The sequence below is a fragment of the Nerophis lumbriciformis genome, linkage group LG19 (genome assembly GCF_033978685.3).
Source record: "Nerophis lumbriciformis linkage group LG19, RoL_Nlum_v2.1, whole genome shotgun sequence".
Classification (NCBI taxonomy): domain Eukaryota; kingdom Metazoa; phylum Chordata; class Actinopteri; order Syngnathiformes; family Syngnathidae; genus Nerophis; species Nerophis lumbriciformis.
Genome location: NC_084566.2, coordinates 20,131,284 through 20,155,274, shown reverse-complemented (window position 1 = coordinate 20,155,274; position 23,991 = coordinate 20,131,284). Strand labels below are relative to the sequence as shown.

The following is a 23,991-nucleotide window of genomic DNA, read 5'->3' as shown; positions in this document are numbered from 1 at the left end:
GGCGGAAGGCGGGGTACACCCTGGACAAGTTGCCACCTCATCGCAAGGCCAACACAGATAGACAGACAACATTCACACTCACATTCACACACTAGGGCCAATTTAGTGTTGCCAATCAACCTATCCCCAGGTGCATGTTTTTGGCGGTGGGAGGAAGCCGGAGTACCCGGAGGGAACCCACGCAGTCACGGGGAGAACATGCAAACTCCACACAGAAAGATCCTGATTGAACTCAGGACCTTCGTATCGCACATGCACTAACCCCTGTTCCACCGTGCTGCCATAATAGTGTGTCGGTCAAAATCTAGCTTCATGCTAGCATTCAAACAGGTTTAAAAGTACTTTTGTTTAATAAGCCCTACTTACAAGATGCTGTTTTGTGTCAAATAAGCTAGTGAGCTTGTGAGTAAGCTATACCAGTACCGATCACGTGTATTAACTTTTAGTTTTTTCCATGTATTTATGGTGAGTATTATTGACGGTTTAACAATATCAACACAATATTTAAACTCCCCTATTTTCCGGACTATAAGGCGCACTTAAAATCCTTTTTGTCCCTCAAAACTCGACAGTGCGCCTTATAACCCGGTGCGCCTAATGTAAGGAATAATTCTGGTTTTGCTTACCGACTTCGGAGGTATTTTATTTGGTACATGGTGTAATGATAAGTGTGACCAGTAGATGGCAGTCATACATTAGAGATATGTGTAAACTGTACTATGATGGCAATATGACTCAAGTAATCAACACCAACATTTTATATGTTCCATTGAAAATATAGAATATTACACACGGCGCTCACAAATCTTATCAAAATGTTTTAATACGACTTTGGTAAGCAATGAATCCACACCGCTTGATGGGCTTCAACATACAAGTATTATTATGGGGTGTGTATAAGGTAAGACATATTATCTGGCGTTTTGTTTTGCAATATTATGCAAAAGCAACTTTTCTTACCTCTTGGTACCTGCTGATCTGTATTTGGCAGTGTTGGGACTAACGCGTTACAAAGTAACGCGTTACTGTAACGCCGTTAGTTTCGGCGGTAACTAGTAATCTAACGCGTTATTTTTTTTTATTCAGTAATTTAGTTACCGTTACTACATGATGCGTTACTACGTTATTTTACGTTACTTTTGATGTAGTATCGGCTAGAAACAGAAGCGCTGCGGTGTCTTTCTTCTGAATCTTCCTCTGTCACAAGCCGGAGAGAAGAAAAGAGGCGCGGTCTACGTGTGTGTGGGGGGTGGGGGGGCGGGGGGATGGGGGGGGGGGGGGTTGGGAGGTTTGATCCGCGGTTTGATATATGAAACAAAAAAAAAAGTTGTTGGCACGTTCAGTCCACACACAGCGTGGTCATGGCGAGCGCAATAACGGAGGAGCTTGAACGCCCCCGCCATTGAATCGGTGTGTTTATAAGTGCAGATTCGGTTGTGCAAAACGAGGGTTTTAAACACATGCTGAACGTGCTTGAACCACGTTACGACATCCCGTCGCGCACCCACTTCAGCAATAAGATTGTGCCAGATCTTTATGAGCAGGAGAAGAAAAAAGTTGTGGATGAACTATCCCGAGCATCATCTGTTGCGCTCATGACAGACGGGTGGACGTCCAGGGGAACTATAAGCGCTCACTTCATCACAGCAGACTGGGAGATGAGAAGACACGCCCCCTCTACGAGAGTCACCTTGCGCAGGTACTGACACAAGCAGTGGAGGAATGGAAGATAAAGATATCCCAGTCACACGTGATAATGCCAAAAATCTAATAATTACAGAGAATAAGGCAGGACTGGGACCACAGATAGGTGCTTTGCACATGTAGTGAATTTGGCATCACAGAAGGGAATCTCAGTCAATAGGATGGAGTGCCTCTTTGGGAGGATCAGGAAGGTTTCTTACTTCCACCCAAGCACAACAGCTGCTCATGTGCTTAAGACAAAGCAAGAAATGCTAAAGCTGCCTGCTCATACATGATGTCCCAACGAGGTGGAACTCCACTTATGATATGTTGAAGCAGCAGGCAGCTATATACTCTGCATTGACCCACAACACCCTGAAGACAAATGTCACCCTGTCTGATGATGATGTGAGAGTGGCAGATGAGGTCCTCTAGGTGCTTAAACCCCTCAAAAGTGTTCCATCTCTACTGAGCACTGAAACTTCACCATCTGTGTCAATGATCCTGCCACTGAAAACAAGGATTCTACAATCTATGGCTCCAAGTGTGGAAGACAGCAGCATCACTCCAGATGTCAGGCTTTATTTCACTACCTATGTTTCAAGGAAGATGATGTTTCTTCTTATGTTGCACTTAAACTTGTTTTTTATTAATGGTCATTGGTCCAAGTTTAAAGAAAGGAGGAATGCCTTTTTATGTTGCACTGTTTTTCATTAATTATGTTAAAAGGAAAATAAAAATGCATGTCAAGTTGATCAACAGATTGTATTATTCTCCAGTGCAATAACAGTACTGAAATGAAGGCAAAAAGGGCATTAATGGGAGCTTTAAAAAAAAAAGAAGAAAAAAAGAAGTAACTAAATAGTTACTTTTCACAGTAACGCATTACTTTTTGGTGTAAGTAACTGAGTTAGTAACTGAGTTACTTTTGAAATAAAGTAACTAGTAACTGTAACTAGTTACTGGTTTTCAGTAACTAACCCAACACTGGTATTTGGGATCTGCATAAATCCTGAAAATTTGCACGCGTCCGCCTTTGTAGTCGGTGCCGACACCGTAGTCGATAATCTTCCTCTTTTTCTCTATCTTCTTGTTATGGGACATTCATCCTCTGCTGTTGCCATTTCTAATATAAAATACTGTAAAGTTCTTACTTATATCTCTCAGTAAACTCTCCATTAAAGCGCTAAAACATACCGGTGTAGTGAGTTTACATTATTCACCCAAGGAACTTTAGTTATTAGAGAGTTCCGTTCGGACGGTTTTTCACGAGACACATTTCCGTTGTTGTTGTTTCTGGATGAGGAGATGCTGCTCCGTTATTGATTTAAGTAAAGTCTGAATGTCATAAAAACAGTTAGCTCCATCTTTTGACACTTCTTCCACTCCCGTCCTTGCACGCTACACCGCTACAACAAAGATGACGGAGAGAAGACGCTGCCGAAGGTGAGGCACGTAAATAAGACCGCCCACAAAACGGCGCATCCAGAAGCTACTGTCAGAAAGCGGCTTCATGATAATCTGTAAAACATAAGCAATGCAACATTTTGACCACCGTTACATGTTATGTAGACCACAAGGAAGTGTTTTCAATTTTAGAAAAAAATAAAAATAATAATACGACTTCTTTAATGTGCCCTATAATCCGGTGCGCCTTATATATGAAAAAAGATCGAAAATAGACCATTCATCGGCAGTGCGGTTTATAATCCGGTGCGCCCTATGGTCCGAAAAATAAGGTAATCTGGCTGATATTGTACAGACATTTGCTTGTTGGTTACCTAAACATTTGAAGGTCATTCTGCAAAACAACCTAACATTTAGAGCTGCAGCTTTTGATTAATTTAGTAATCGGTCAGTTTGTCCGATTAATTAAGTAATCTGATAAAACACACTTTTTTTTCCTAAATGTCTGCTTGCCACGACATTCATTGTTTTTTTCTAACAAATGCACATGATCGACGTTAAAATGACACATTCAACAGAATAGATCAGGGTTTGGCAACCCGCGGCTCTAGAGCCGTATGCGGCTCTTTAGCGCCGCCCTAGTGGCTCTCTGGAGCTTTTTCAAAAATGTATGAAAAATTGTTTTAATATGGTTTCCGTTGAAGGACAAACATGACGCAAACCTCCCTAATTGTTATAAAGCACACTGTTTATATTAAACATGCCTCACTGATTGTAGTATTTGGCGAGCGCCGTTTTGTCCTACTAATTTTGGCGGTCCTTGAACTCACCGTAGTTTGTTTACATATATAACTTTCTTCGACTTTCTAGGACATGTTTTATGCCGCTTCTTTTTCTGTCTCATTTTGTCCACCAAACTTTTAACGTTGTGCATGAATGCACAAAGGTGAGTTTTGTTGATGTTATTGACTTGTGTGGAGTGCTAATCGGGCATATTTGGTCAATGCATGACTGCAAGCTAATCGATGCTAACATGCTATTTAGACTAGCTATATGTACATATTGCATCATTATGCCTCGTTTGTAGCTATATTTGAGGTCATTTAGTTTCCTTTAAGTCATCTTAATTCAATTTATATCTCATGACACACTATCTGTATGTAATATGGCTTTTAATTTTTTGCGGCTCCAGACAGATTTGTTTTTGTATTTTTGGTCCAATATGGTTCTTTCAACATTTTGGGTTGTCGACCCCTGGAATAGACCATTCATCGGCAGTGCGCCCTATGGTCCGGAAAATACGGTAGTTCCTTATTCTTTTACACAATTGTTTGAGGAAAACAAAGTCAATAGTACTCAAACAAAATAAACAAATTCTAAATTATCATCTGCTACTCATTTAAATCCTTTGGTTTTTGCCCTCAGTTTGTAAACATCAACAAAATCCACAAAAAAATTACTTTAAGAAATTAAAAATATCATCATATTCACTCTAGTATAAATCATATACTGATACTACCCTTGGTATCGGCACCACTAATTCATGGATCGATCCGCCTTCTTCCTACGTGTCGTGTAATGACTGTGACAATGCTGACACACTAATAGCTGTCGTTATATTATCTTCTCTCGAGACTTATTAATCTACTTGTTGATTTTCTGTTAATAGCTGCTTACTTTCTGCTGTAACATGGTTCCATCTACATTTCTTAAACTTTACTAAGCACTTATTTCATTGTGTTGTTTCAAGCTAGCTTAGCCCCTAGTGGTTAGAGTGTCCGCCCTGAGATCGGTAGGTCGTGAGTTCATACCAAACACTATAAAAATGGGACCCATTACCTCCCTGCTTGGCACTCAGCATCAAGGGTTGTAATTGGGGGTTAATTCACCAAAAATGATTCCCGGGCGCGGCCACCGCTGCTGCTCACTGCTCCCCTCACGTCCCAGGGGGTGAGGGTGATGGGTCAAATGCAGAGGATAATCTCACCACACCTAGTTTGTGTGTGACAATCATTGGTACTTAACTTAACTTTAGGATGCCTCCTCCTGGCTTGCTTTCGGTGTGTAACATGTTTAGCCTCGTCCTCCAGTGATCATTTTATGTGAGATACGAAGAAATGCAGTTAATTTTCCTTAATGGAGGTGATTAATATTAGCTTAAGAAAGCGGCTCCACACTTTGTACAGAGACACATTATTAACTGCTAGCCGCTTGTCACCCGGGGCACTAAATACAAATAGTGTCAGCCATAGAAAGGATCGGCGTTGGTGTGTTCGGCTATTGAAGGTATTAGGGCATTGAGAGGTAATACATTATTGAAAAGTGGAGCAAACAAGTGAAGTGGATGATAGATTTTTCTCGCATTCGGTGCTCATAAACAGGCTCTGGGGTAACATCATTAAAAAGTCAGCATTGAAGAGACCTTTAAAGGCGCGTCCATCTAATTTTGAGTTGTCGTCGCCTATTTCGCACGCCATTTGTCTTTGTTGGGTTGGAAAACAAAAGACGCCACGGTATTCAATCAGGCTGCCGCGAGACAAACTCCAGGCAGGTTATTACCTTGGTGAAATTGCAACAAACTGCGATGATGCCCTTTCACCTCCTGCATGAACAGAGGGAGATCCAAATAAAATATATCTCATATTTGAGTAACTGTACTGTATATTACAGGTTGTCCCTCTCTTTCTTGGTTCTCTGTTTAAGGCCTTCCGTCACGTCTTCCATCAGTTTGTTCAATGGCTGGTTTAGGTGGAAGGAAACAGGAGCTAAATCAGAATGTAATCCTCTCACACCCCACAAATTGATTCAATCAATGAGGGGCATTGTGCCGCCAGACTCCTCTATTTGAAAGTCTAACGTAAAGTAGGAAGCCTATTCGAGCCAGCGTGTCGAGTTTATTTAAGCGGAAGCTATCAGGTTCTCTGCAGCTGTCCGCAGGCACAAGCAGGCCATCAAAGTACAGAGATGTTTGTGTTGAACGCTGAGCTCCTCCGATAACGGGTGCTGTGTTTTGGTGCTCGTCGGAACATAGATAACCGTCCCATAAATTGAACATTATTTTGACATTTTCTCAGGATTTCCTAAAAATTCAATGCTGGGTTTTGTAGGTAAAAAAGACTAGCTCTTCTGTTATCTCTGAATGGTTGTTCAGTTCATACTGATAAAGGAAGTGTATACCGTATTTTTCGGACCATAGGGCGCACCTGAATAAAAGGTGCACTGCCGAGGAGCGGGTCTGTTCAGGTCTATTTTCATACAAAAGGCGCACCGGATTATAAGGCGCATTTTTTTTCTCTAAATTTAAAACACTATCTTGTGGTCTACATAACATGTGATGGTGGTTTTTTGGTTGCATAGATTATGTTTTACAGACCATCTTCAAGTAGCTTTCTGAGAGTCTCTTCAGGATGGACGATGGTCTTATTTACGTGGCTCACCTTCAACAGCGTCTTCTCCTCGTCATCTTTGTTGTAGCGGTGTAGCGTGCAAGGACGGGAGTGGAAGAAGTGTCAAAAGATGGAGCTAACTGTTTTAATGACATTCAGACTTTACTTAAATCAATAACGGAGCATCATCTTCTCATCCGTGGCTCACTAATGCAACATCAACGCCGGAAATGTGTCCCTTGAAAAAACGTCAGACCGGAACCCTCTAATAACTAAAGTTACGTGGGTGAATTATGTAAACCCACTACAGTTTTTAGCGCTTTGATAGCTAGTCTACTGACAGATATAAGTAAGAACTTTACACTACTTTATATCAGAAATGGCAACAGAGGAAGATGAATGCCACATAAGAAGGTAGAGAAAAAGAAGAATCTTATCGACTACGGTGTCGCCACGGACTACAATGGCAGACGCGTGCAAATTTTCAGGACTTATGCAGATCCCAAATACACATCAGCAGGAACCAGAAGGTAAGAAAAGTTGGTTTTGCATAATATTACGAAACAAAACGCCAGGTAATATGTCTGCTAATAGGTGCCATTTTGCGGTCCTTATACACACACCTTAATAATACTAGTATTTTTAATGCGCCGACAATCCATCAAGGGATGCGGCTTCATAGCTTACTGAAGTCGTACTAAAAACCTTTTGACACATTTTTGAGCGCCGTGTGTAATGTTCTATATTCTCAAGGGAACATTTAAAATGTTGGTGTTTACTGCGATCATATTGCAGTCTACACCTATCTCTTATGTATGACTGCCATCTACTGGTCTCACTTATTATTACACCATGTACCAAATAAAAGTGCTTCGAGATCAGCCGTACATTAGGCGCACCGTGTTACAAGGCGCACTGTCGATTTTTGAGAAAATTAAAAGATTTTAAGTGTGCTTTATAGTCCGAAAAATACGGTAATTGATTTTGTATATTGTCTATATGGTGCAACAAATGTATGTTTATTTCTGTCATTTACCGGTCTCTGTACCAATGGGACTTTGGACTCGGGCAGGAGTAAATACTTATGGCAATGCAAGGGCATCAATTGCTTTGGCCTTTGGTTTATTATTTTAGAGTGATAAGGGTCAATTGTGTTCCCTCAAGGAAAACATTTCTACTCCACAGAGCTTAACATAAGACTGTTTAAAGGCCTACTGAAATGCGATTTTCTTATTTAAACGGGGATAGCAGGTCCATTCTATGTGTCATACTTGATCATTTCGCGATATTGCCATATTTTTGCTGAAAGGATTTAGTAGAGAACATCGACGATAAAGTTCGCAACTTTTGGTCGCTGATAAAAAAGCCTTGCCTGTACCGGAAGTAGCAGACGATATGCGCGTGACGTCACAGGTTGTGGAGCTCCTCACATCCGCACATTGTTTACAATCATGGCCACCAGCAGCGAGAGCGATTCGGACCGAGAAAGCGACGATTTCCCCATTAATTTGAGCGAGGATGAAAGATTTGTGGATGAGGAAAGTGAGAGTGAAGGACTAGAGGGCAGTGGGAGCGATTCAGATAGGGAAGATGATGTGAGAGGCGGGTGGGACCTGATATTCAGCTGGGAATGACTAAAACAGTAAATAAACACAAGACATATATATACTCTATTAGCCACAACACAACCAGGCTAATATTTAATATGCCACAAATTAATCCCGCATAACAAACACCTCCCCCCTCCCGTCCATATAACCCGCCAATACAACTCAAACACCTGCACAACACACTCAATCCCACAGCCCAAAGTACCGTTCACCTCCCCAAAGTTCGTACAGCGCATATATTTCCCCAAAGTCCCCAAAGTTACGTACGTGACATGCACATAGCGGCACGCACGTACGGGCAAGCGATCAAATGTTTGGAAGCCGCAGCTGCATGCTAACTCACGGTACTGCGTCTGCGTATCCAACTCAAAGTCCTCCTGGTAAGAGTCTCTGTTGTCCCAGTTCTCCACAGGCCAATGGTAGAGCTTGACTGTCATCTTACGGGAATGTAAACAATGAAACTCCGGCTGTGTTATCCGGCACAACAGTCAGGGGGTGCATTCTACGGCGGGGGTGCGTTATCCGGCACAACACCTGCCGCAATACACCGCTTTCCACCTACAGCTTTCTTCTTTGCTGTCGCCATTGTTCATTGAACAAATTGCAAAAGATTCACCAACACAGATGTCCAGAATACTGTGGAATTTTGCAATGAAAACAGACGACTTAATAGCTGGCCACCATGCTGTCCCAAAATGTCCTCTACAATCCGTGACGTCACGCGCAGACGTCATCATACCGAGACGTTTTCAGCAGGATATTTTGCGCGAAATTTAAAATTGCGCTTTAGTAAGCTAACCCGGCCGTATTGGCATGTGTTGCAATGTTAAGATTTCATCATTAATATATAAACTATCAGACTGCGTGGTCGGTAGTAGTGGGTTTCAGTAGGCCTTTAAAGCTTTTTGCCATTGATAGAAAGTTGTGCGAGCTCCGGTCAAGGACCCCCAAATAAAGATGTTCTTAGTCTGGTCCAAAAAGGAACATCAAATGATGTCCCACTGAGGAAAGTAGAAGGACTATTTGCTAGCTAAACTCATTCTCTATCATTTAAAGTGGCGAAGCCTGGTTGGAAACATCGTTTCGTGGTAATATAGATTTCAAGGCTGTGCTCAAGGTCTCTCCTCCTCCCCCATCCCTTCAAGAAAAACCACCATGCATCCGCATTTCTGCTCGCTTTGCATTTTCTTCTGCAAATGTAATCCAGCCCACAGTCTGACTGGTCATTTTGATCCGAGTAGACATGAGCAGTGAAGTGAAAAAGCAGGCAAACAAGCGGGCAGAGTGCGCTTCTCTCTCCCAGACAAAGACACTGGTGTCCTATCAAGGCATCACAAACACACGGGATTGGGGCGAGGTGGGGTGGGGGGGGGGGGGGGGGGGGGGCACACACATCGCCCTCCCTCGGCATACTGCAACACAGTAATTTGGGGATGCTCATTCTTTAACGGTGACGTAAATGGAGCACATGGATTCAATTAGGGGCTTTTCATGCAGGGTTGTACTGTTGCCGCTGCAAAGACGGCACCATTCGGGCATCTCCGGGATGTGGAGATGTGTTGCGGTCGTGCTTAGGCTGACAAAAATAGTGCTGTGCCATTTTGTCTGCACGTTGGCCTTCTTATATGATCTTAAATGCAGAGACAGCAGCGCTTCTTTCAATCACATATGAACGTCATGAACTTGTTACATCATTGAATACAAATACAAGCTGGCTTTATGTTGCCACAGTGACCACATTTATTTGTGTAAACTACTGTAACTCTTACACACAAAACATGTGTGTCATTATTTTAACAACCAATACACAAGATGGTGCTGTTATTTCAATTGGATTGACTTGTCATTTCTCACAGAGCTCCACACGCATTAGTAGGGCTGCAAAGATTATTCAAGTTAAAAAAATATTGGATTTAAATTGTTATTTTGATTAATTGTTCAATGAGAAAAACTAATAAAGATGTACCAAGAAGGTGTACCTAGAAGTTTAAAAATGTCATTATAGTTTCCACACAACTGCTGCCATAGAGCGGTGGTGTGTGGGTGCCATGATCTGTGTTTATTTTTTTTAAATTAATGCACACATGTTGAAAGTGTAATTTTAACATTGTGCATTTGTTAGAAAAGAATAATGAATGTTGTGGCAAGCAAACATTTACAAAAAAAAGTGTGTTTTATCAGATTACCGTATTTTCCGGACCATAGGGCGCACCGGATTATAATGCGCACTGCCGATGAATGGTCTATTTTCGATCTTTTTTCATATATAAGGCGCACCGGATTCTAAAGCGCATTAAAGGGGTCGTATTATATTATTTTTTCTAAATGTAAAACACTTCCTTGTGGTCAAAATGTTGCATAGATTATATTTTACAGATCATCTTCAAGCCGCTTTCTGACAGTCGCTTCAGGATGCGCCGTTTTGTGGGCGGTCTTATTTACGTGGCTCACATTCGGCAGCGTCTCCTCCCCGTCATCTTTGTTGTAGCGGTGTAGCGTGCAAGGACGGGAGTGGAAGAAGTGTCAAAAGATGGAGCTAACTGTCTTAATGACATTCAGACTTTACTTAAATCAATAACGGAGCAGCATCTCCTCATCCCCCGGAAATGTGTCCCGTGAAAAACCGTCCGACCGGAACTCTCTAATAACTAAAGTTCCTTGGGTGAATAATGTAAACTCACTACACCGGTATGTTTTAGCGCTTTAATGGAGAGTTTACTGACAGATATAAGTAAGAACTTTACACTACTTTATATTAGAAATGGACACAGCGGAGGATGAATGTCCCATAACAAGAAGATAGAGGAAAAAGAAGAAGCTTATCGACTACGGTGTTGGCACGGACTACAAAGATGGACGCGCGCAATTTTTCAGGATTTATGCAGATCCCAAATACAGATCAGCAGGCACCAGAAAGTAAGAAAACTTGCTTTTGCATAATATTGCGAAACAAAACGCCAGGTAATATGTCTTATCTTATACACACCCCATAATAATACTTGTATGTTGAACCACAGTACAATCCATCAAGCGGTGCGGCTTCATAGCTTACCAAAGTCATACTAAAACATTTTAATAGGTTTTTGAGCGCCATGTGTAATGGTCTATATTTTCAATGGAACATATAAAATGTTGGTGAAGTCTACTTGAGTCATATTGCAGTCTACGCGTATCTTTTATGTTTGACTGCCATCTACTGGTCACACTTATCATTTAATAATGCACCAAATAAAATAGCTTTGAGGTCGGTAAGCAAAACTAGAATTATTCCGTACTTTAGGCGCACCAGGTTATAAGGCGCACTGTCGAGTTTTGAGGGGGGAAAAAGGATTTTAAGTTTGCCTTATAGTCCGTAAAATATGGTACTTAATTAATCGAACAAACTGGCCAATTACTAAATTAATCAAAAGTGTAGCTCTAAATGTTGGGTTCTTTTGCAGAATCACCTTCAAATGTTTAGGTAACCAACGAGCAAATGTCTGTACAATATCAGCAAGATAAGTTGAACAACTAATTGTCCATAAGTAATTGACCGTATGTCTACTGCTTATTAAAACAAATTATGTCGTTCCAAGAATATTAGTAGCAGTTTCTCTTTTATTCGTGTTTGTTTTGGTTCGCTCCCCACCAAGTCAGAACAGTTACTTTGCAAGCTGGTAGTAAAATAATACAAGCATAATTTCAGCCTCAGAATGAACAGGAAATGGATTTGACCTCAATTCAAACCAGCCGGGTGTCTTCTTCATGTTCTGACATGTCTCAACCTAAGGAGCATGTTAAAGTGAGGCGTGCTGAGTATGAACCACTCTCGTCAAAGGCCTCCTCTGTAAGACCCATCGTGGGAAGTCTTGATTTAAGTAAACATCTTAGCAGAGCGCTTTCTTGACTTTAATTGCAGGGGTAAAGGGGCCTTTGTGTTTTGAGTCATGCATACACGAAGAGGAACTAGTGTACAATATTGTACTGCATGTTTGTCAGGCTGCTTTTGTATGATTTGGGAGGGAAAATAAGGAAATTAGTGGGGACATCTGCACTTTTTTCCAGAGCTTACTTGCAAAAGTTATATTCATATGACATGCCAAGGTTGGTTTGCTAATTAATTAGCTACATAACTCAAAAAGCTATGAGCATATTTTGATGGAAATTTCAGAATAATGGAATAAGGAACGAATGATCCTGATCATTTCTACTATATTAACTTACATTCACGTCAGGGATTTTTAACTTAACTGTTTCAGGGGCCACATTTCCAGAAAGCTAAGGACTAGGGTAGGGATGTCCGATAATGGCTTTTTGCCGATATCCGATATTCCGATATTGTCCAACTCTTTAATTACCGATACCCATATCAACCGATACCGATATCAACCGATATATACAGTCATGGAATTAACACATTATTATGCCTAATTTGGACAACAAGGTATTGTGAAGATAAGGTACTTTTTAAAAAAAAGTAATAAAATAAGATAAATAAAATAAAAACATTTTCTTGAATAAAAAATAAAGTAAAACAATATAAAACAGTTACATAGAAACTAGTTATGAATGAAAATGAGTAAAATTAACTGTTAAAGGTTAGTACTATTAGTGGACCAGCAGCACGCACAATCATGTGTGCTTACGGACTGTATCCCTTGCAGACTGTATTGATATATATTGATATATAATGTAGGAACCAGAATATTAATAACAGAAAGAAACAACCCTTTTGTGTGAATGAGTGTAAATGGGGGAAGGAGGTTTTTTGGGTTGGTGCACTAATTGTAAGTGTATCTTGTGTTTTTTATGTTGATTTAATAAAAAAAACAAAAAACAAAAAAAACGATACCGATAATTAAAAAAACGATACCGATAATTTCCGATGTTACATTTTAGCGCATTTATTGGACATCTTTAGACTAGGGGTCTGGACTTCTCCCTTCACTGTTATTGTATTTTGTATATTTCAGTGAACCAGCGTTCTCTGCAGTAGACATTTGATTTTGGTCTATTCATTTAGTTAGAGTTACAGGACCGTTCTGCTGTTTTTGAGGACCTTTTGAAAATGTGAGTCTCTCACAAATTTTTTCAACTCAACTCACAGGCCACCAGTGGAATAGCCCAAATGCTGAAAAAGAGAGGACCTAAAAACCTAAAAAGTTGACTGCATCTGAAGTAAACGAGCTAAAGCAAAAACTTATTTATGTAAATCACAAAAGAGAAAACATGTGTACTTTCCAAAATGGAGGGTGCCTTGAGGAACGCATCAGTTAAGTAAATCACAAGTTTGGATCGCAGTGTTCTATGTTTGCTAGCAATGTTAAAATGCCAAAATGAAGATCTGCAGATGTGTTTACAGTGGTGCAAGTTCCTCTATACCAGGGATTTTCAACCTTTTTTGAACCAAGGCACATTTTTTGCGTTGAAAAAATGTGGAGGCACACCACCAGCAGAAATCATTAAAAAAACGAAACTCAGTTGACAGTAAAAAGTCGTTGTTGGATATGACTTTAAACCATAACCAAGCATGCATCACTATAGCTCTTGTCTCAAAGTAGGTGTACTGTCACCACCTGTCACATCACACCCTGACTTATTTGGTCTTTTTTGCTGTTTTCCTGTGTGTAGTGTTTTAGTTCTTGTCTTGCGCTCCTATTTTGGTGGCTTTTTTTTTTTTTTTTTTTTTTTTTTTTATACTTTCCTGTTGCAGTTTCATGTCTTCCTTTGAGCAATATTTCCCGCATCTACTTTGTTTTAGCAGTCAAGAATATCTTTCTGTGTGGAGTTTGCATGTTCTCCCCGTGACTGCGTGGGTTCCCTCCGGGTACTCCGGCTTCCTCCCACCTCCAAAGACATGCACCTGGGGATCGGTTGATTGGCAACACTAAATTGGCCCTAGTGTGTGGATGTGAGTGTGAATGTTGTCTGTCTATCTGTGTTGGCCCTGCGATGAGGTGGCGACTTGTCCAGGGTGTACCCCGCCTTCCGCCCGATTGTAGCTGAGATAGGCTCCAGCGCCCCCCGCGACCCCAAAAGGGAATAAGCGGTAGAAAATGGATGGATGGATGGAATATTTCAGTTGTTTTTATCCTTTGTTGATTGTCATGTCATGTTCGGATATACATTGTGGACGCCGTCTTTGCGCCACAGTAAGTCTTTGCTATCGTTCAGCATTCTGTTTTTGTTTACTTTGTAGCCAGTTCAGTTTTAGTTTCGTTCTGCATAGCCTTCCCTAAGCTTCAATGCCTTTTCTTAGCGGCACTCACTCAACAACAACACATACTTTGCAGACTATAATTACTGGTTTTGCAAACAATATTTTTAACCCAAATAGGTGACATTACATAATCTCCCACGGCACACTGCTCTATAAAACAGGAGCATCCTAGTGTTTTTCAGGAATTTGCTTCAAAATGTTTTGCCTCCCAAGTTTCGAACTGAACTGGCGTCATACCCCGGCCAAATCCCCCTAGTTTAGCTGCTAGTTAAATGGCCCTGGTTTAAGTTGAAAGGCTGAACTTTCCTGTGTGCATATTTTAGCTCCACCCAATGAGACAAAAAAAGTGGATGACTGACAAGAGGGTTTGCTCCGTTTATTTAACCCTGCTATAGAACTCACTCAACCTACTGCTGAGAACGATGCAAAGAAGGAACGCTCCTGCAGCCTGTTTAAAAAGCCACAGATGAACAAAACAAACACACAAGGACATGGCACTTTAATTTATTCTTCAAGTTTTCCTGTCTGTTAGTTAAAGGGGAACATTATCACAATTTCAGAATAGTTAAAACCATAAAAAATCAGTTCCCAGTGGCTTATTATATTTTTTGAAGATTTTTTCAAAATTTTACCCATCACGCAATATCCCTAAAAAAAGCTTAAAAGTGCCTGATTTTAACCATCGTTATAAACACCCGTCCATTTTCCTGTGACGTCACATAGTGAATACAAACAAACATGGCGGAAAGAACAGCAAGCTATAGCGACATTAGCTCGGATTCAGACTCGGATTTCAGCGGCTTAAGCGATTCAACAGATTACGAATGTATTGAAACGGATGGTTGTAGTGTGGAGGCAGGTAGCGAAAACGAAATTGAAGAAGAAACTGAAGCTATTGAGCCATATCGGTTTGAACCGTATGCAAGCGAAACCGACAAAAACGACACGACAGCCAGCGACACGGGAGAAAGCGAGGACGAATTCGGCGATCGCCTTCTAACCAACGATTGGTATGTGTTTGTTTGGCATTAAAGGAAACTAACAACTATGAACTAGGTTTACAGCATATGAAATACATTTGGCGACAACATGCACTTTGAGAGTGCAGACAGCCCAATTTTCATCAATTAATATATTCTGTAGACATACCCTCATCCGCGCTCTTTTCCTGAAAGCTGATCTGTCCAGTTTTGGAGTTGATGTCAGCAGGCCAGGGAAGCTAGGGTCGATAGGGGGTTTAGCTAGCTCGTCTGCGGGAACAAACTGCCGCCATTGCTTGCCGTGCTACCGAGGTCCGTTGTCCCTGAATTGCTCACACACTCCGGCAGATTCAATGGGGGTCTGGCGGCAGATTTCTTTCTTTATCGTTGGAAATGCATCTGCTTTGAGTGTCGCAGGATATCCACACATTCTTGCCATCTCTGTCGTAGCATAGCTTTCGTCGGTAAAGTGTGCGGAACAAACGTCCAATTTCTTGCCACTTTCGCATCTTTGGGCCACTGGTGCAACTTGAATCCGTCCCTGTTCGTGTTGTTACACCCTCCGACAACACACCGACGAGGCATGATGTCTCCAAGGTACGGAAAACAGTCGAAAAAACGGAAAATAACAGAGCTGATTTGACTCGGTGTTTGAGAAAATGTCGGATTGCTTCCCGATGTGACGTCACGTTGTGACGTCATCGCTTCGAGAGCGAATATTAGAAAGGCGTTTAATTCGCCAAAATTCACCCATTTAGAGTTCGGAAATCGGTTAAAAAAATATATGGTCTTTTTTCTGCAACATCAAGGTATATATTGACGCTTACATAGGTCTGGTGATAATGTTCCCCTTTAACAATAGAGCTCAAATAGTTACAGGCAGGTTTTAAATCAACTTTCAGGAAATGTCAGAAATAAGATAGGGAACAATTCGTTTGATTTTTGGGGCTGATTCGGATCATTTCTACTACGTTACCTTACATTATGAGGCTGGACTTACCTGTGTGTGTATGCTAACAAGGCCCGTCTCCGCTCGCAGAGTCTGACAAGAGGGTCCACTCTATTTAATTAATTCCACTAGAAAACACACTACCTGACTGCTGAGAGCTATGCAAAGAGTGAAAGCAGCCTTTTCGTAAACAACAGTCGAAGAAAACAAACACGCCTGGACATGGCCATTTAATTACCCCTGCAATACTCTGGGGTTTGCTTGTCTGTCTGTTTGTTAGCAACTTAGTTCACAAAGTTATGGGCAAGTTTTTATACAAATTTTAGGAAATGTCCGAAATGAGATGAAGAACGAATGATTACATTTTACATTTACATTTTGATCCAGCTCATTTCTACTACATTACCTTACATTATGAGGCTGAACTTCACTGTGTGTGTATGCCAGCTGGCTCGCCTCCACCCTTGGAGACAAAGAGAATGGAGGACTGACAAGATGGTTCACTCTGTTTATTTCCCTCCGCTATAGATGCTCATCGAGAGAATGCCAAGAGTGTGCGAAAAAGTAATCAGTTTCCAGTTATTTCACCTTTTTTGTTAAGTACATAATTCCACATGTGTTCATTCATAGCTTTGATGCCTTCAGTGACAATCTACAATGTAAATAGTCATGAAAATAAATGAAACGCATTGAATGAGAAGGTGTGTCCGAACTTTTGGCTTGTACCGAGGATGTCGTTGTGGCTTGTGCAGCCCTTTGAGACACTTGTGATTTAGGACTATATAAATAAACATTAATTGATTGATTGATACCATATGTGGTAAATGGGTTATACTTGCACAAGCACTTTTCTACATTCAAGGCACTCAAAGCGTTTTGACACTATTTCTACATTCACCCACACAAGATAAGCAAGGGTGAAGTGTCTTGCTCAAGGACACAATGGACGTGACTAGGATGGCGGAAGTCGGGCTTTGAACAAGGAACCCTTAGGTTGCTGGCACGGCCGCTCTACCAACCGAGCCACACTGTCCCCATATAGGTCTCATTAATCACTGAATTTGCTGGATTGCTCACCTGTAGAGTTTTTAACCCCTCAATGAATCAAATGGTATCTCAAAAAAGTGGAGATTCAAACCAGGAAGGTTGTTTGCTTTAAGAGTTGCTATGACAGTCATATGTTGTGTGCTCTTCATCCCGGTAGCGGGGGCACACTGGACTTTTTGGTAGTTCAATATAGTAATGAAGTCTGCTTAAATGTCACTGGGAAGCAGAACAAGTTGAATTAAGCCTGATGATGCTTGTTTTTATTCCAAAACGCTGCATTACTTAGGCAGCCCGATCTCTTCTCCACTTCACCCCTCTGACTGAGAGACCCTTCACCGTGTAATCTGCAATGTGCTTACTAGTGCAGGTGTTTCACAAGTGTACACCCTCTGGGCGCCTGATTGCAAACTCTGCAGGCACACCTGAAGATGATGCAATTAGCTGCAGAGGTGGAGAAATGCTTTGCAAGGTAGTTCAGTTTATTCACTGAAGAACATTAGAAAGTTATTGATTTTCCAAACCGACTTTTCCCTCAAGACGTGAACACCGTGATATTATATTATTGCATGTTGTTGCATATTATTTTTATCGCTATTGTTGCACTCTTGAGTCCGGCTCAGCTTGTGACAAGGCTGCTGCATCAGCTGAGTCCTAACCGTTCATATCAGGTGATTATCAAGTGTGGTATTTTGGCCACGTTATTACTACTGCTATGCTCTGCATGTTAAATTGCATTAATACTCTACAGGACTTAATACTGTGTATTATTTGCAAAAAAATGCATTAATAGGCAAAAGCGATGAGATACTTTTTTACAGATATCGGTGGTCCACCGATCAGCACATTCTACTGCAAATTACACTCCTCTTGCTTGGTCCGTGTAATTTTGTGCGAGTCAATATGACTGGAGAGGTCCATACATTCATCATTTAGAAATCTATGCAGGCTGATTCCTTCTTTAGCTGTTTTGTTACGACCTGCAACAATGCATCTGGCAGACATATTTCTTCATTCCTTCAAATCATGCAGAAAATATTGTTTCTACTATATATTGCCTCCAGTCTTCTGTAGGTGACATCAGCAGGCTAATGTAGGCCCGCCCAAATTTTGGAACTATAAGTGGGCATTCTAAAATGTGCTGAAACTCGTTAGCAAACATTCTTAAAATCACTATTGTGTCTTATTTTTTTCAAGAATACATACATCCTTTAATTTAACAAGATTAAAATGATGGGCATCACCTTGACTCGTTCCTTTTTTTCCCTCTCTTTTCAGACTCTTTTGTCAATAGCCAAGAATGGACGCTGAGCCGGTCTGTGCCAGAACTGAAAGTGGTGAGTCCTCCTGAGACCCCTGAACCCCATCTCAGCCTTTGAGATTTTGCATTTTCTGTCAGGATGTCAGATGTCCAAGAAATTGCAATGTCTACTCGGGATAGTAAAAAAAAAATCGATATATATATATATATATATATATATATATATATATATATATATATATATATATATATATATATATATGTATATATGTATATATATATATATATATATATATATATATGGTATGTATATATATATATATAGTATATATATGTATGTATGTATGTATGTATGTATATATATATATATATATATATATATATATACATACACATGTGTATATATATATATATATATATATATAAATATGTATGTATATATGTATGTATGTATGTATATATATATGTATGTATATATATATGTATGTATGTATGTATATATATATATATATATATATGTATATATATATATATGTATATATATATGTATATATATATATATATATATATACACGGTATGTATATATATGTATATATATACAGTATATATATATACAGGTAAAAGCCAGTAAATTAGAATATTTTGAAAAACTTGATTTATTTCAGTGATTGCATTCAAAAGGTGTAACTTGTACATTATATTTATTCATTGCACACAGACTGATGCATTCAAATGTTTATTTCATTTAATTTTGATGATTTGAAGTAGCAACAAATCCAAAATTCCGTGTGTCACAAAATTAGAATATTACTTAAGGCTAATACAAAAAAGGGATTTTTAGAAATGTTGGCCAACTGAAAAGTATGAAAATGAAAAATATGAGCATGTACAATACTCAATACTTGGTTGGAGCTCCTTTTGCCTCAATTACTGCGTTAATGCGGCGTGGCATGGAGTCGATGAGTTTCTGGCACTGCTCAGGTGTTATGAGAGCCCAGGTTGCTCTGATAGTGGCCTTCAACTCTTCTGCGTTTTTGGGTCTGGCATTCTGCATCTTCCTTTTCACAATACCCCACAGATTTTCTATGGGGCTAAGGTCAGGGGAGTTGGCGGGCCAATTTAGAACAGAAATACCATGGTCCGTAAACCAGGCACGGGTAGATTTTGCGCTGTGTGCAGGCGCCAAGTCCTGTTGGAACTTGAAATCTCCATCTCCATAGAGCAGGTCAGCAGCAGGAAGCATGAAGTGCTCTAAAACTTGCTGGTAGACGGCTGCGTTGACCCTGGATCTCAGGAAACAGAGTGGACCGACACCAGCAGATGACATGGCACCCCAAACCATCACCCAACCATGCAAATTTTGCATTTCCTTTGGAAATCGAGGTCCCAGAGTCTGGAGGAAGACAGGAGAGGCACAGGATCCACGTTGCCTGAAGTCTAGTGTAAAGTTTCCACCATCAGTGATGGTTTGGGGTACCATGTCATCTGCTGGTGTCGGTCCACTCTGTTTCCTGAGATCCAGGGTCAACGCAGCCGTCTACCAGCAAGTTTTAGAGCACTTCATGCTTCCTGCTGCTGACCTGCTCTATGGAGATGGAGATTTCAAGTTTTGAGAGGCGGTACTGTTAGATGCAAATGAACCCCTCCTCACCACGCCCCCTCACGCTGAGTCAGCATTCGTCCCCGCCCGGCAGAAACGTTTTGTAGTTTTATAGCTTTCTACCTTTTATTGTGCACTTTGGACACGATGACCGGCACCTAACCTTGCCAGGGGAGGAGTTGAGCCAAAGGGAATGCCCTGTGCTTGGCCCGTCAGGCGAAAAGAAGAGCAAACAACCGTGACAAAGACACATCGAAAGATACCGATATGGCGTTATTTTCTCAAACATATATCTCTTTTTGAAAATATAGCGGGATTACCTGCAATACCCGTTTAGCGCCCAGCACTACCTGGACATATTCATGTGTATATTGACAGTAAAATGATTTTCTATTCTATAACCTTTGCACACTTGTAAACAAATAATAACAGATTATAATACTAACTGGTCCATTGCCAAACAAAGTAGGCACTAATCCAGTTTTTAGGAAAATCATTCTTTATTTTGCCGGTGGACGGTGATGTTATTGTCACAGTATAAGGCTAAGTTACCTACACAACAACTCCAGCTAACAATGCTAACGTATCATTTGCACATTTTTAACCTACTGGTATTACTTACCACTTCATTTTCTCCTTCATTGCCATAAATCAGGCCTGGGCAATTATTTTGACTCAAAGGGCCAAATTTAGAGAAAAAAATTGCGTGTTTGGGCCGGTATATCGGATTTTTAGGAACGCTAATACAAAACCTCACATTAATGTCTGATTGAAAGCTCTAAACGTTATTAAAAAATGTAATGGAATTTAAAAATTTTTTAATGAACGCTTAGACTTAGACTTAGACAAACTTTATTGATCCACAAGGGAAATTGTTCCACACAGTAGCTCAGTTACAAAGGATGGAAAGGGTAAGGATGGAAAGGATAATGCAGGTATAAACTAGACTAAAAATGTACCATAGTAGCAATGTAAAATATAACATATATGTAATATTTACATATTATGTAGACACTATATAATATCCATCCATCCATCCATCTTCTTCCGCTTATCCGAGGTCGGGTTGCGGGGGCAGCAGCCCAAGCAGGGAAGCCCAGACTTCCCTCTCCCCAGCCACTTCGTCCAGCTCTTCCTGTGGGACCCCGAGGCGTTCCCATGCCAGCCGGGAGACATAGTCTTCCCAACGTATCCTGAGTCTTCCCCGCGGCCTCCTACCGGTCGGACGTGCCCTAAACACCTCCCTAGGGAGGCGTTCGGGTGGCATCCTGACCAGATGCCCGAACCACCTCATCTGGCTCCTCTCGATGTGGAGGAGCAGCGGCTTTACTTTGAGCTCCCCCCGGATGACAGAGCTTCTCACCCTATCTCTAAGGGAGAGCCCCGCCACCCGGCGGAGGAAACTCATTTCGGCCGCTTGTACCCGTGATCTTGTCCTTTCGGTCATAACCCAAAGCTCATGACCGTAGGTGAGGATGGGAACATAGATCGACTGGTAAATTGAGAGCTTTGCCTTCCGGCTCAGCTCCTTCTTCACCACAACGGATCGATACAGCGTCCGCATTACTGAAGACGCCGCACCGATCCGCCTGTTGACCTCACGATCCACTCTTCCCTCACTTGTGAACAAGACTCCGAGGTACTTGAACTCCTCCACTTGGGGCAAGATCTCCTCCCCAACCCGGAGATGGCACTCCACCCTTTTCCTTTTACTATATAATATATACTAATATATTATACATTCATATTATACATACAAATAAAGAATGTGGGGTTAACAATAATAACTATGAACGATAAAAGACTGAATATTGACAACATATGAACGTCACACCCCTACTCAATCGACATATTTTACAATCAAGCAAAAGACAAAAATGCAACAAACACAGCGAAATATGAACGCCAAGTGTAAAAAAAAAACCCCACCTACAATATGATATATATGATACATCACTGATATATCATATATAGAACTTTGTTGTAAAAATCTCCTTCCGCGTCTGTCCCTGACACCCGCGTTTCAGACTGGCCGCTCTGGAAACACTCTGTGGAAACGCTCCCCACCCACACTGCTTGGTGCCTCGTCTGAGCTGCTGTGACTTAGATGACCATAGTAACTAGTATATCATGCAAAAGTGCAGATTCCAACCATTGAAATACTTTGTATAGTTCAAGACTTACAGTCATTTGAAAACATCACTGCACATCATAATGGCAGCTACAGTTTCCATCTTAAAGATCGAAACAAAATTATTTGGGAATGTCCGGCGGGCCTGATTGAAAAGATTAACGAGCCGCATGTGGCCCCCGGGCCTTAATTTGCCATGATCTGATTTAAATAGTAGTCACAGAGCACGCCATGAAAAGTTGTTTTTTTTCCTAAAGATCCATCTTTTTGTGGAGGTCTGTGGTTGAATCTATGCACACACTCAAAGCGACTTCTTCACATGTAAAGCACATTTCCACATATCATAAAAGTTAAAAGTAAGGCACTTTTTACTGCAATCAGTACAAGACAAAATGAACTAAACACAGTTAGCTCAACAAAAAAATGAAGCACGTCTTACCAGCCTCACAGGCAGTCACGTTCTCCCGTCAAGCAAGCCATTTCCCTCAGTGTGCGTCGCTAACAACAGTCCCCATGCAACCGCCGGAGGGAACAATTATGCATACATATTTTTGGCAAAATAAAACGAGCAGGCTATGAGAATGTTCATCACACATAGAAAATAGATAGTCGTCGTGAAAAGCAATTTTTCACTGATTACACTAATGAGTAAGACCAGATGTTTTGGTCGTATCTTACAGGGTTGACGGTGACATTTGGTAATGGCGGTGATGCTCGTAACTCAAAATGTTGCTTGTAACTTAAAGAACAACAACTAGCTGCGAGACAGCTCTTATTTCAAAACACTTAAGTTAAGTTAAGCATTTTTTATTTTTTTTTGCAATTCTGCCTATCGTTCACAATCATTATGTAAGACAAGAAAGCAGATGTATTTTTTTTTTAGCATTTTAACTCGTCCATCCATCCATTTTCTACCGCTTGTCCCTTTTGGGATGGCGGGGCGTCGCTGGAGCCTATCTCAGCTGCATTCGGGCGGTAGGCGGGGTACACCCTGGACAAGTCGCCACCTCATCGCAGTGTGTAATGTAAATAAAAGTCAACCTACAATGGAGTCAATGGCAGGTCCTCTATTATGCCCGTATAGCCCTCTACATCAGTGTTTTTCAACCTTTTTTAAGCCAAAGCACATTTTTTTCATAAAAAGAATACGTAGGCACACCACCAGCAGAAAAGGTTAAAACATTAATCTCCACCAGGTTGTCATGCCTTATTTTGAGTTTGTTGTTGTTTGTTTGTAGTGCTTTAGTTCCTGTCTTGCGCTGTTATTTTGGTGACTCTTCCTGTTTTGTTGTTCTCCTGTAGCAGCTTCACGCCTTCCTTTGAGTGGTATTGCCCGCACCTGCTTTGTTTTCGCAATCAAGACTATTTAAGTTGTGCGTACGCCATCCTTCTTTGTGGGGACATTGATTGTCATGTCATGCACGGATGTGCTTTGTGGACGCCCCCCCTGCTACACACGCTGTAAGTTTTTGCTGTCATCCAGCATTCTGTTTTTGTTGACTTTGTAGGCAGTTAAGTTTTTCTTTTGTTTTACATAGCCATCCCTATGCTTCAGTGCCTTTTCCTAGCGGGACTTGCCTTTTGTTAATTTTTGGTTTAAGCGTTACATACCCTTTTACCCGCACGCTGTCACCCGTTGTGCTCTGCATATTGGGATCACGACAAACCATCCTCGACGATTTCCGACTTCTACAAAGCAATGAACTACCTGCTGCCACCTACTGATATGGAGTATTACAT

The 23,991-nt window shown here is 41.0% G+C and overlaps 1 protein-coding gene across 5 annotated transcripts in view; it reads left to right on the top strand.

Moving 5' to 3' along the window:
- Window positions 1-23,991, top strand: part of agap3 (ArfGAP with GTPase domain, ankyrin repeat and PH domain 3) — a 402,421-nt gene that overhangs the window by 178,441 nt on the left and 199,989 nt on the right. For all 5 annotated transcript variants that reach the window (XM_061979365.2, XM_061979364.2, XM_061979366.2 and 2 more), the window contains one exon: window positions 18,537-18,595. In XM_061979365.2, coding sequence (XP_061835349.1) covers window positions 18,537-18,595 — 59 coding nt within the window. The remainder of the gene's footprint in view (window positions 1-18,536; window positions 18,596-23,991) is intronic.